Consider the following 13,368-nt stretch of genomic DNA (forward strand, 5'->3'; position numbering starts at 1 on the left):
GCCCGCATCGCAAACTAGTTGGATCGGCACGTTTGAGAAGCTTACTTGAATGGATTGTTGTGGTGATACATTACCCAGTTAACTTTATATTAGAAGATCAGCCGTGAGTTATTCCTCCATCGAGAAACTGACCGAAAGGCAGCTCAAATAGAAAGCTGGCAGACTGTTAATAAACGGCGCTCAGTATATTTATAGTTTAAGTAATCATGTTTATTAGTGTTTATAACCTGTATATCCAACCACGTAAATGTAAAATTGTAAACGTATTAATTAATAGCTACAAGAACACTTCCATGGTTTTTTTTTGTTTTTTTTGGGGGGGACTCTAAGGTATTAATACACTTAGGTAATTTTATTTTGTTTTCTTTCTATACATAGCTAGACAGTTAGCCAAGAAGCCAGTTAGCCAGCTGGTCACAGCCTCATTGACAGCCCTCAGTCTGTCTTGGTGGGAATTACTATCACTTCATGGACCTGTTGAGACAAACATATGTTACCCTCTTTTCCTGGCAAATCAACTCTTCTTGAAAACGATGAACTTGTTTTTTTTTTTCTTTTTTTTCAGGATATTTTCCCAGAATCTGTTTCAAAGAATGAACTGGGCCACAGTTCACAAAGTTTCCAGCCACAGATTGAACCTTATTTAGGCCCATATTACAAGCTCTCCTTTTCAAGACCATTATCTTGACATTAATTCTAACTGTATCAACATCCCGGACCCCGTTCCTTACAAGCTTTCTATGAACCGTTCTTATGGAAAATATCCAATATATTTTTATTAGTAAGAGTATGGCTCTCAATGGCAAATGAAAAGTTATTGGAAGTGAAGTTGTACTGTATATGGAATTTAACGAGCCGAAAACCTATTTAGTAGTTGTAGTTGTTTTTTGAGTTGGTTATACACAATAGGCGCACCTTACATCACCATAGCCGATCCAGGATTCATGACGTTTCCTAAGGTAGAGGAGGTAACGTTATAATTGTATTTCGTAAAGATTCCTTAAAACCAAAAACTGACTAAAATATGAGTATTCTTTTTCTTGAGCACAACACTGAATAAACAACAGAACAATAATATGAAAATACGCCACTCTGTACCCTCGAGGCCCGGGGCAGCATTTTGCGGGTATCATTTTTTTATCTTTTTTTACATCCCCGCCCCCGCCTATAGCGCCGGTAGGCTTTCTTCAGGGGCCAGATGGTCGGCCCAAGCCCGTCATGGCGCAGGCAATTTTTTTTATAATGGCGCCAGTTATGCTTGGCTCATGCTGCCCCCCGGAACTCATTCTTGAGTCACTGGACGGTTTCTTCTAGTGTCCGGGTGGTAGCGTGGGGATTCGAAGCGACGTTGTCCATGGCATGGTGAATGTGAGCCCAGCACGCTAACCACTCAGCCACCGCCTTTTAATAGAATATTTTTACTGCACAAAACAGGTGATGTCACTTAGTGTGACTTATAGCCGCGGCTTTTCAAACAAAATAGGGCCAATCCAAGTCCATCAATAAAAATATCATATCATCTATATATACTAACCAGATCATCACGACCCAAAAAAAGTTTACGCTAAATGGAAGACGCTGTTAGTGAGCTTTCATATTTATCTATTTGTGTGGCAAAACTTAAATTATTAGTTTCATTTTTACCAGTGACACGAATTTGTTATTGTTTTTCACAATAGAATTTCACTCTAATAAGTGAATCAGACCCCACAGAAATATTACCAGTGTGTGTATGAATGAATACAAAGATAAGCACATACTTTGATTTAACTCTAGGATGTCTCGTGGATCATTAATAAATAAAAACAAAATATCCGGATAGGCTATTCTTTTGCCCGTTACCTTCAATAGCCCCCCAAAACAGTCCCTCTGCCAAGTTTGTACCCCACATTTTGGTGATGTTAGGTGCGCCTATTGACATCTCTTTGTAAGGGAAAGCTTAGATTATGGCTGTTAACTTTAGAAAAATGAGGAGTGTTCTTTTCTTTTAATAATACAGAGCTCAAAATTAAAACCAAAAGGCGCTGTGCGAATTCATTTGCAAAATACCCACCTGCACATTAGGTGGCGCAGACAGCACGTGAATGAGCGTGTTGGTGATGTCGTCTGCCTGTATGCTTGGCATTTTACTGTATATTTGCTTGGACATCTCCTCGCTGAAGCCCGAACTTATGACGAACTCTGTTTCCACCAGGCCGGGGCTGATGCTCTGCAGAGTAACAGAAAGGTCTTATTAAAACGTGCAGCAGCAGGCACATACATATGGTACGAAGCGCTTACCCCATTGGTACTTTTATTCCGGTTAACAACAATATCAATTGTAGTTACAGTTCATGTTTATCGAACCTTCTGATCATGTCTAACGATCTCTTCTCAGTTTAAAACGTTTAACGGAACTGAGCAAATCCAAATTATTTACGATCGATGACAAATTTCGAACGAAAAATAATGGCACAAAACAAGTGTAAACAAATACATTCAGGGTGCACTATTTTTTTTTCTTCACCGGCGTTGTGACAAACACATATGCCTTGATAACAGTAAGGAAGTTGAATAAACAGTATACATTTCTCAAGAGGTATAGTAGGCGCTCTATTTTACAATGACATATGTAACCCTCCTGACTTATTATGCCTCTTCCATTTAGCGTAACCCGTTTCTGGGTCCTGGGTTCCCGTGAACAGGCATGTTCCATGGAAGAGGCATAATAAGTCAGGAGGGTTGTATATGTCATTGTAAAATAGAGCACCTACTATACCTCTTGAGAAATGTATACTGTTTATTCAGCTTAATTATTGTTATCAAGACATATGTGTTTGTCACAAGAAATAATTTTGTCACCATATCTTGACCTGTTAGTATACTCAGTGACTGCCAAGAACTTCACTACACCACAAAGATCTAACCTACTTCCACAGACTTATTGAGTAACTTTTCACAACTTCATCACCCATTTACACATCTTCACTTAACTCAGTCAATCTTCACTATCCATCTTAACATCTACACCATCCTTTGTTCGTCATCACTAACCACTTGTGCATCCTAATTACCCCAGCCTCACTAACCACCTACAAACCATTTCAGACCCTGAGGCATAACTTTTTTCTAACATTTTCTAATCAGTCAGATAATCAGAATGTGGAATATTTAACAGTCAGTGTACTTTGTTTGTTAATAGTGAGTGTAGAGTTTATTGTGTAAATACCATTGTAGTACTCAATGTATATATAGATTTAGTAATAATAATTCCCCAACTTGAGATTTTGGGAGCGATAGAAAGAAAAATAAATAAAGAAATTGCCTTAGGTCAACTCCTGTCAGTTATTGATCCCTTTATAAAATATATTATCATTGTCTTGGGGTAGAACTGAGAATCACATGTGCATCAGTTACTCCACTGTGTGTAAGGTGAAATGAGTATTTATAAGCAGATAAGTCAGGGAATGTGAGAATGTCACTGGAGTCTCTTAATATATATATATATATATATATATATATATATATATATATATATATATATATATATATATATATATATATATATATATATATATATATATATATATATATATATATATATATATATATATATATATATATATATGAAGTTATAGTCTGTAATAAATGAAATAGAAGCACATCGTTTTTCAACCTTACTATTACACTACTAGTTGAAACATATGGTTTTAAAAAATGATGCTTTCTATATATAATTCCATAAAGAATCAGGCATAACATTTGTCATGGGAAGATAAAAAGTATAGGCCTAATTCTTGCCCCTTGCTACATTGGACATTCCAGTCTATATCAAAATCGGGTTCCGGACAAAAGTTCGTATAGAAAAACTTCGTCTGGCAATAATTCGAAGGATAAAGTTCGTTTGCCTAAAGTTCGCCAGGATAGAGTACGTAGGGTATAAAGTTCATCGTGTCAAAAGTTCGTAATGGAAAAAAATCGTAAGCTTAAATGTTCGTCGTGCAAATGTTCGTTAGAAAAATGTTCGTATACGTAAAAGTTCGTATGGAAAACGTTCGTTTGCAAATGTTCGTACGCAACTGTTCGTACGCAAATATCCGTCAGAGACAAAGTTCGTATGGAATAAAAAAAAAACTTCGTATGGCAATAATTCGTTGGATAAAGTTCGTTTGATTATAGGACCAAAGTACGTATGGAAATAGTTCGTATATATATATATATATATATATATATATATATATATATATATATATATATATATATATATATATATATATATATATATATATATATATATATAGATAGATAGATAGATAGATAGATAGATAGATAGATAGTTAGGTAGATAGATAGATATAGATAGAAAGATATAGACATATATGTGTGTGTGTGCGTGTGCGTGTGAGTGTGTGCATTTTTTTTTAACGTAACTGGGGGACCAAAAGGTCTCCCAGTGGTGAAAAACAGTCGTCCATTAAGAAACTTTTTAACAAAACAAACAGACAAACACACTTACCAGAATAGCTAAGAATACACACAAAATAAAAAAAGTCTGCGGTACTGGGCGACAAGATCTTTATTCTTGAAATAATTCCTGGAGCCAGTGGCTCATCATGTCTGTGTGCTCAATGTGTATTATTTTGCGTTAACGGGAAGGCGGCGGCGGCAGAGGGCAAGGTTATGATGTTGGTTGTCGGTGGCGGTGGTGATGGTGGTGGTGGTTGTCAGCAGGGTCGGCTCTTAGCGACCCCCCCCAATTTTTCATGGGTTTCGGACAAAAATTCGTTTAGAAAAACTTCGTGTAGCAAGTATCCATAGCGACTTAGGGCCGCTTTCACAGTCGTTTTGTTCGTTTTGATCGTTACCAATGGCGACGATTGCCCCTATAGAATTTCCACTTAAAACTGGCCGATGGGGAAGTGGCGGCTGCGGGGTTCGCTTAGGCCGGCACCTTACCACACATTCAACACCTCTCGCTTACCCTGCAGCCGCCACTACCCCATAGGCCAGTTTCACGTGGAAAACTATAGCGTCGATCGGCGCCATAGGTAACGATGAAAACAAACAAAACGACTGTGAAAGCGGCCCTTATTGCCATACAAACATGCTTACGAACTTTTTCCGTACGTACTACTTTACCCACAAGAATTTTATCCCTGACGAACATTTGCGTACGAATAATTGCATATGATTTTTTTTTCTATACGAACTTTTGTCCCGATGAACTTTTGTCATTACGAATATTTTACATACGTACTTTATACCATAGGAATATCTGCATACGAACTTTAGCGAACGAACTTTTACTTCCGTATTTTTGTCAGACGAACTTTATCCCTGACACAAATTTGCGTACGAACTTTTTGCTCAAAAACAATTTCATACGAAATTTTTCCATACGAACTTTTTCTACACGAACTTCTGTCCCGACGAACTTTTGTCGTTACGAATAATTTACATACGTACTTTATACCATACGAACATCTGCATACGAACTTCAGCGTACGAACTTTTGCGTACGTACTTTTTTCAAATGAACATTATCCCTTACGAACATTTGCTTACGAACAATTGCGTACGAACTTTATGCATGCGAGCTATTTCCATACGTACTTTGGTCCTAGAATCATCAAAATCATACATGCTACTTTGCTCATAACCATATAAAATGTCAATGTAGAGCTGTTGATGTTGATGTATAGCACGCCAAATACTACTGCATTGACTAATTATATACAATAGTAGAGAGCAAGAATGATAATTGTATTGTCTTTGGTAGAGTAGCGGCACATTGCATACCTCACAACAAAAGTGGTACAGATCATCTTTGCATCCTTCATCATCATTTTTACAGAGATGTCTTTGGCTTCAAGCTTAAGAAAATACATCAAAAAGTATTTTTCAATTTCTCTTTTTTCGGACTATTGCTACTCACACACTGTTGTTAATAATAAGGCAACAATATATTGATTTCATATAATTGTTACATAGAAACTGTTTATGGCGTCATTCTCCAAGCCCTTCCAGGGTCGTGACTAGGTCGGTCTGGGTATGGGACCGAGCCAGTATACAATTTCGAATAATGTGGCTCGGGCTCGATTCCCGGCACTCAGTGGTTTACATTTCGGAGGTAAAATAGTTGTTTGGATGTTATACCAACGATATCTTGTTTGTTAGAAGTATGTAGAAGTTTGAGGATTTAAACGATAAGTTTATAAAAGATTATTGACATAACGAGGTTGGCACAATCTTATATAATAGTAAATACAATTTAATATGAAATTAAAAAGATAAAATATGAACACACACACACACACACACACACACACACACACACACGAAACTCACCGTTATCCTGATGTTGCTAGTCTTCAGTTCACGCCGCAGGGCCTCGGTGAGCATGGTCACCATGTGTTTGGTACCACTGTAGAAGTTTAAGCTTGTATTGTTGGACACGCGATGACCACCAATGCTGTTGGGGCAAGAGGGATATATCAGTGTCATGAAATGAGGGAATGCCGGTTTTTTTTTTTTTTTTTTTTTTTTTTTTTACAGCACAGAGAGCAACTCAAGGGCAACAAAAAGAAAATGTAGAAAAAAGCCGGCTAACTGTTGCTCCCACAAAGCGAAAAGTATAGAGTGGCCAAAACAGAGGTCAATTTCGGATGGAGAGGTGTCTTAATACACTCTTCTTGAAAGAGTTCAAGTCATAGGCAGGAGGAAGTACAGACGAAGGAAGGCTGTTCCAGAGTTTACCAGTGAAGGGGATGGAAGAATGGAGATGCTAGCTAACTCTTGAATAAGGGGTTTGGACAGTATAGGGATGAGCTTGAGTAGAAAGTCGTGTGCAGCGGGGCCGCGGGATAGACCGAGGATGTTTAGTGTAGAAGGTGACAGCTGAGTGTTGTCGAAGAATAGGGTATAGGTGTTTGGAAGATTGTGTCGAGTTGATAGGTGGAGAAATTGGGTTTTTGAAGCATTGAAGGACACAAGGGTCCTTTTACCCCCGTCGGAAATGATAGCAAAGTCAGAGGTTAAGCGTTCTGCAGCCTCCAGTCTGGAGTCTTGCAATTTCTGTTGAGAGGGTCTTCTGTTGAAAGAATTTGAATAATGCAGTGGAGTCGTCAGCGTATGAGTGGATAGGACAGTTTGTTATGGAAAGAAAATCATTGATGAATAACAGGAAGAGAGTGGGTGATAGGACAGAGCCCTGTGGGACACCACAGCAGAGATAGAACGGCCGGAAAGGAAACTGGAGATAAAGGAACAGAGAAAAGGACAGAATCCGTATGAGGGCAGTTTAGAGAGCAAAGAGTTGTGCCGGACTATCGAAAGCTTTCGATATGTCTAGCGCAAATTAGAAAATTTCATCGAAACGGCAAAGAGAGGATGACCAAGAGTCAGTTAATAGAGCAAGAAGATCGCCAGTAGAACGCCCCTAGCGGAACCCATACTGCATGGCAATCAGATAGAAGTTCAGAAGTGGAAAGGTGCTTTTGAATCTTCCGGTTAAGGATTGATTCAAAAGCTTTAGATAGACAGGAAAGTAAAGCTATAGGGCGGTAGTTTGAGGGATTGGAACGGTCACCCCTCTTAGACACAGGCTGTATGAAGGCGTACTTCCACCAGGCAGGAAAGGTAGATACTGATAGGCAGAGGCGAAAGAGTTTGACCAGGCAGGGTGTTAGCACGGAAGCACAGTTTTTAAGGACAATAGGAGGCACTCCATCAGGTCCATAAGCCTTCTGAGAGTTGAGGCCAGAGAGGGCATAGAAAACATTATTCTTAAGAATTTTAACAGGCATAAAGAAGTCAGAGGAGGGTTGAGTAGGAGGAATGTGCCCAGAATCGTCCAGAGTGGAGTTTTTGCAGAAAGTTTGAGAGGAGTTCAGCCTAAGAGATAGATGAGACAGCGGTGCTGTCGTCAGGGTTAAGGAGAGGAGGGAAAGATGAAGAAGTGAAATTGGAGTAGATATTTTTGGCTAGGTGCCAGAAGTCTCTGGAATAATTAGAAAAAGCAAGGTTTTGACATTTACTATCGATGAAAGAGCTTTTGGTAAGTCGAAGAATAGATTTGCCATGATTCCGGGCAGAAATGTAAGGATCATGGTTAGCAGGAGTGCGAAGGCTCTGGTACCTTTTGTGAGCTGCATCTCTATCTTTAATACCACGAGAACAAGATTGATTAAACCAAGGCTTTTTAGCATGAGGAGAAGAGAAATTACGTGGAATGTGTGCCTCCATTCCAGAGACAATCGCCTCTGTGATGCGCCGGGCACACACAGAGGGGTCGTTCTCCTGGAAGCAGTAGTCATTCCACGGAAAATCGGAAAAGTACATCCTCAGGTCGTCCCACCGAGCGGAAGCAAAATGCCAGAAGCATCGCCTCTTCGGTTGGTCCTGAGGCTGTACAGGAGCGATAGGACAGGATACAAAAATGAGGTTGTGATCGGAGGAGCCCAACGGAGAGAACAGTTTGACGGAGTAAGCAGAAGGGTTAGAGGTATACCTCTAACCCTTCTGCTGGTCTAGTATGTTGGGCTGTCTCCAAGACGGTCGGGAATACGTGTGGGGTACTGAATCAACTGTTCTAGATCATTGAGTATAGTAAAGTTGTAAGCTTGTTCACCAGGCTGGTGAGTGAAAGAGGATGAAAGCCAAAGCTGGTAGTGAACATTGAAATCTCCTAAGATGACGATTTCAGCGAAGGGAGAGTGGGTCAAGATGTGCTCCACTTTAGAGTTCAAGTAGTCAAAGAATTTTACATAGTTAGTAGAGTTTGAGCTGAGTGTGTGTGTGTGTGTGTGTGTGTGTGTGTGTGTGTGTGTGTGTGTGTGTGTGTGTGTAATTCACCACGGCCTGATCACGAGTTGGACTCGCTTTCGCCAGTAGGTACCCTCACGACGTGAGCAAGTGCTCATTATTGCTGATCTCTGGGTACTGCCAGGACCTCACACCCCACACACCCCATCCCCCTTGCCGAAGGGGAGACAGTAACCACTCCTATACTCCGACTCAACTAAACGTGCGGTTGTGGGCGGGTTCAGCGTACGGGATCCCTTGTACAGCGCTGCCGCGCGTCTCCTATCCATCGATGTAGAAATGTTCTAATATAAGTAAAACCATGGCAAATATGATCGGCAAATATGCATACACATTTAATCTTAGTATTATAACGTATGAAAGAACAGTGAACTTATTATGGATAAGATATTTAAAAGCATATAAAGAAACGTGGCATACGTATTTTACAGTGGTGCTAAAAAAAAATGCCATACTTATTATTGAGTTTCCCTTACGTTTTGAGATGGGTAAGTAGTTTCACAATTATATTTAGACTGTATCGTGAAGGAATGTACGTTAAAATAAGCCCGGCATCCACACAGGTGGAGAGATTTCTTGTTCGTATCATTTCCCACAATTTCTGTATTATAACATAATAAATCAGGTTGAATAAACGAGAGAGAGAGAGAGAGAGAGAGAGAGAGAGAGAGAGAGAGAGAGAGAGAGAGAGAGAGAGAGAGAGAGAGAGAGAGAGAGAGAGAGAGAGAGAGAGAGAGAGAGAGGATACAAAGGAAAAGCAAACAGCAACAGACCTCTTGGTCCTATCTAGGCTGTTTGTTGTTTCTACCATCTAATCTAATCTACGTGTCAGTACAGCAGTACAGTACAGTACAGCAAAGGTGGAGAGAGAGAGAGAGAGAGAGAGAGAGAGAGAGAGAGAGAGAGAGAGAGAGAGAGAGAGAGAGAGAGAGAGAGAGAGAGAGAGAGAGAGAGAGAGAGAGAGGCAACCAACGTGGGGTTAAAAACGTGTCAACACTGTACTCCCGCTTGTTCCCTAGAGACCTACGTCACAGCCGCACGTTTGGGTGAGCTAGAGTATAGCCAACAGAAAGAATCCGGCCTGAGCGGGGCTCGAACCGCAGCCTGTTTGGCCGTGAAGCCTTGCAGCGCGGCGCTCTAACCGATTGAGCTACCGGAGCGGTTCACCTCTTGGTCTGCTGCGTCAGTGTGTCAGTGGCTGGTAAAATTAAATTGAGCGTTGCATGTCTACACTGCATTCCAAGGAACTGTGACTTGCATGCAGTATCACCACCACACACTCACCTGTTGATGTGAAATATGTGTCCGTCGTCAACGCCGCGTTCCCGCATGGAGGCCACGGCCTCCCGCGTGCACAGGCACAGAGCCACTACGTTGAGGTCCAGCATATCACGCCACTCCTTGGGGCTTCCCTCTGGGGCACCACAAGAGAACGGGCGTAAGCAGAAGGAAGGATGTGAGAGGGATGAGGTGTTCGGCGAGTCGGCCACCGGGACTCACAAGGTCAGGGTGGGAGGGGGATGCGTCAGCATCTCGGAATGAGAAATAGAGGCTAGAAGTCTGTGATAAATATAACTCTAGACAAGACATCAGCGTAACCAGCATAGCAGATGATCGGGGAATACAACTTTTAGGACATGTCACATTAAAAACATAAGTGTGAGCAACGATACCGCCAAGCCTTGCACAGCTAAGCCTTCGAGCAGCGCTCACTTACTCAGCAGATCGTTAGGAATACAAAATCCTGCATTGTTGACACAGACGTCGACGCCCCCCAGGTCCCGTTTGATCTGTGCGAACATGCTCAACACCTGATCGTCCTTGGTGAGGTCACACTTAATGGGGATTAGCGTGCCCGGCTTACCCTTGAGCTCGTTCCCCATTGCCTGTAGTCAATAAGGAGAAAAGAAAAAGATAAAGGAGTCTGCCTCCCTCCCTGAAATTATACAGTAAGAATATATGCGGAAATAACATAAATAGTTAGTGACAAATTGTCAATTATCATTATGTTTACAGTATTTTTCAAACATGTATGTGCAAAATGGAATATATTATAAACAATATACGTGTTCATGTGTGATTATTGCTGCAGGTGTTGTCGTGGTCATGTCGGATATCTGAGCAAATATTGTAAAGATAATTTAAGCTTACAGGTTTTCAGTCAGTTATGCAGCCTCTTATCAAAAGTTGAGGATGCTCCAGCCTTCCTAATCTGGCCGTAGCAACAGGGTATGACAAATAATTTCTGGGGAAAACACAATAGTTAATGTTACCTGCAATCTATCAATCCTACGAGCAACGGCCACGACCTTCATGCCTTCAGCCACCAGCCTTCGAGCCACGCTGGCACCGATCCCCGCGCTGGCCCCCGTCACTAGTGCCACACGACCTGCCCACCGCTTCATTTCGACAACGATCCAAGCGCTGCTGCAGAGGAAGAAAAGTTACAAAAAATAATGCATTACAAAACGCCTAAAAGATCTAAACTGCTTTTGAAATGAAATGTAACAGTTAATAATAATGTCTGCATAACGGAATGAAAAATAAATAACTTGAAAAGGAAGGGAAAAAAGTCGATTATTTGAATCACTTTTCCAGGTGAATACAAGAGGAGTGACAGGAAACGCATTACGAGGAAATATGTGAGAAGAAATTCAAATGAGCCGCTGCTGTGGTATTTTCAGCAACAACGAATGAGTTCAACATAATGGATGAAGTGCTTTAATAAAGGGGATGATAATAAGGTTTTGGTGGTAAGAGAGTCGGATAGGACACGCTTTCAGTTGGATAAATTTAGATTCAAGTACATTGGAAAAAATTGGTTTACCAATAAAATGGTGGATGAGTGGAACGGGTTTGGCAGTCATGTTCTGAGTGCCATCACGATACATACATTCAAGAAGAGGTTAGATAACTTCATGGATAGAACAATTATATAAATATATTGAATTTCAGATGGGGTTCGGTTTGCAGGAATTGCTTTGCATAGGACTATTGGCCTTCTTATATTCTTATTCAGACTTTTCCCCACCAGCCGCCCTCGGTAACATGAAAACAATCAAATTATGATACCTATGAAACTCTAATGATCAAGCAACCGAGTTGTGTGAGCGGCAAGTGAAAGGTGTAGACAGCTATCCAAATTTAGCGGGAGTCGATGAAGAACGTAATGTCGGGGATGGGGCTCACCTTGTCTTGTGGTGTCTGATCTTGTGTTCCTCCTCGCGCGGAGGCTGCCTACCAACATATAGCATTCGTTGTTGTGGCAGCGGCATTATATATAGGGACGCTATGAATGGTTAGCCGAGCTGAGTCACGTTGGTGAGCCCTTAGGTATTAAGCGACACAAAGATAATAAGTGAACTTTACCCCTCCTGCCAGTGTGTCAAGTACCGAGAGGAAAGTCAGATAAACGGAGGCCGGCTCTTCCGCCCAGCATCGAAGTGACTTTGCCAACCATGCTCTGTGCCCGTCCTCACTAAATGTTCATATCTTTGAGGTGGACTAAAAAGGTATGGTTCCTCATTCGGTGCCTCACACTTGGTAATATATCCTCATCACTAACGTGTTGCGTCTCTCGCTCCTTACCTTGCAGTCTGTTTCTGAGCTTAGTAATTTTCTGTTATAAGGAACAACACACAAAACTTGCATTTAGAATACATACTGAATGTATTGTTCCTATGTGGCATTAAGTACAAGCTTATCCATGCTGTACCCACACATCCAAAAGGAGGTAGAAAATAACTCACAGAGCAGGGAAACGTTTGCCAGTACAAAGGGGCCGGGGCATTGCTTTTTTATTCTTTATTTGTTTATAATTTAACGGATGAGCATGAGTTAATAGGTCATACAATTGGCACTCTCTAGATGCACACACGAAGGTTTTATTTGTTTGTTTGCAGCAAAATGTATTCTCAGAAATCCTCCCTTCCATTTTAAAACTCATTGAGAAGTGAACGACGAGGTTCGACAGGTTAACTAAACTGGCTTCTCGCCGGCCATTACCAACACTAGAATCGAAATCAGACCATAGTGAAGTTGCCTAACTACGATGAATTACACCTGAGCTGCAAGAAGATACGAACCAAAAGAATGTCGCATTAACTTACATATTTATTCAAAATCTATAGCAAAGGAATTTATGCCTATAACAGCCACTGATTTCGGGAAGGTATACTTAGTACACTGCTCCTGAGGTGCTACGCGGTAATTTTACAATGAATAAATGTACGCTTTGTAAGTGTCCCTAAATCAAATGATATCAATAACATATAGTCTTTCATGTACATCCAATACATTTTCAAGCTCAACATTCATAAATTTTGAAGCAGGGCGATGTAAGAGAGGAGGGGTGGAGGAAGAAGCCTATACGTGTGACTGAAGTAGAGCATTATCAAGCATTTCCTTTGTTAAATATCTTTTTACACAAGTATGTGAATGTTTCAATAATGTGTGATATTATCTTACCTCACACCTTCATTCATAAGTAATATATATATATATATATATATATATATATATATATATAAATATATATATATATATATATATATATATATATATATA

The 13,368-nt window shown here is 40.6% G+C and overlaps 1 protein-coding gene across 3 annotated transcripts; it reads right to left on the bottom strand.

The window, feature by feature from the left end:
* Positions 1 to 337: 337 nt before the first annotated feature.
* On the bottom strand, positions 338 to 12,140 carry LOC127006126 (dehydrogenase/reductase SDR family member 11-like). 3 transcript variants are annotated; one of them, XM_050875647.1, is made up of 7 exons: positions 11,992 to 12,140; positions 11,076 to 11,229; positions 10,520 to 10,688; positions 10,087 to 10,216; positions 6,328 to 6,451; positions 2,054 to 2,209; positions 338 to 474 (listed from the first exon to the last, which is right to left on the bottom strand). In XM_050875647.1, exons 1-7 carry the CDS (start codon positions 12,075 to 12,077, stop codon positions 436 to 438), a joined length of 858 nt encoding a protein of 285 aa, XP_050731604.1. In that variant the 5' UTR covers positions 12,078 to 12,140; the 3' UTR covers positions 338 to 435. The 3 variants fall into 3 exon arrangements, with proteins under 3 accessions (XP_050731604.1, XP_050731605.1, XP_050731606.1); XM_050875648.1 differs by having other exon boundaries at positions 11,076 to 11,226; positions 11,992 to 12,135; XM_050875649.1 differs by having other exon boundaries at positions 11,875 to 12,023.
* Positions 12,141 to 13,368: the final 1,228 nt, after the last annotated feature.

Source organism: Eriocheir sinensis, chromosome 32, assembly GCF_024679095.1.
Source record: "Eriocheir sinensis breed Jianghai 21 chromosome 32, ASM2467909v1, whole genome shotgun sequence".
NCBI lineage: Eukaryota > Metazoa > Arthropoda > Malacostraca > Decapoda > Varunidae > Eriocheir > Eriocheir sinensis.

Coding starts and splice junctions, on each gene's coding strand:
- LOC127006126 (XM_050875647.1), bottom strand. CDS start 12,077: ATGCCGCTGCCACAACAACGAATGCTATATGTTGGTAGGCAGCCTCCG. Junction 10,217..10,519: donor TATTCCTAACGATCTGCTGA/GTAAGTGAGCGC, acceptor GTGGTGCCCCAG/AGGGAAGCCCCAAGGAGTGG. Junction 6,452..10,086: donor CACATATTTCACATCAACAG/GTGAGTGTGTGG, acceptor TTGCCCCAACAG/CATTGGTGGTCATCGCGTGT.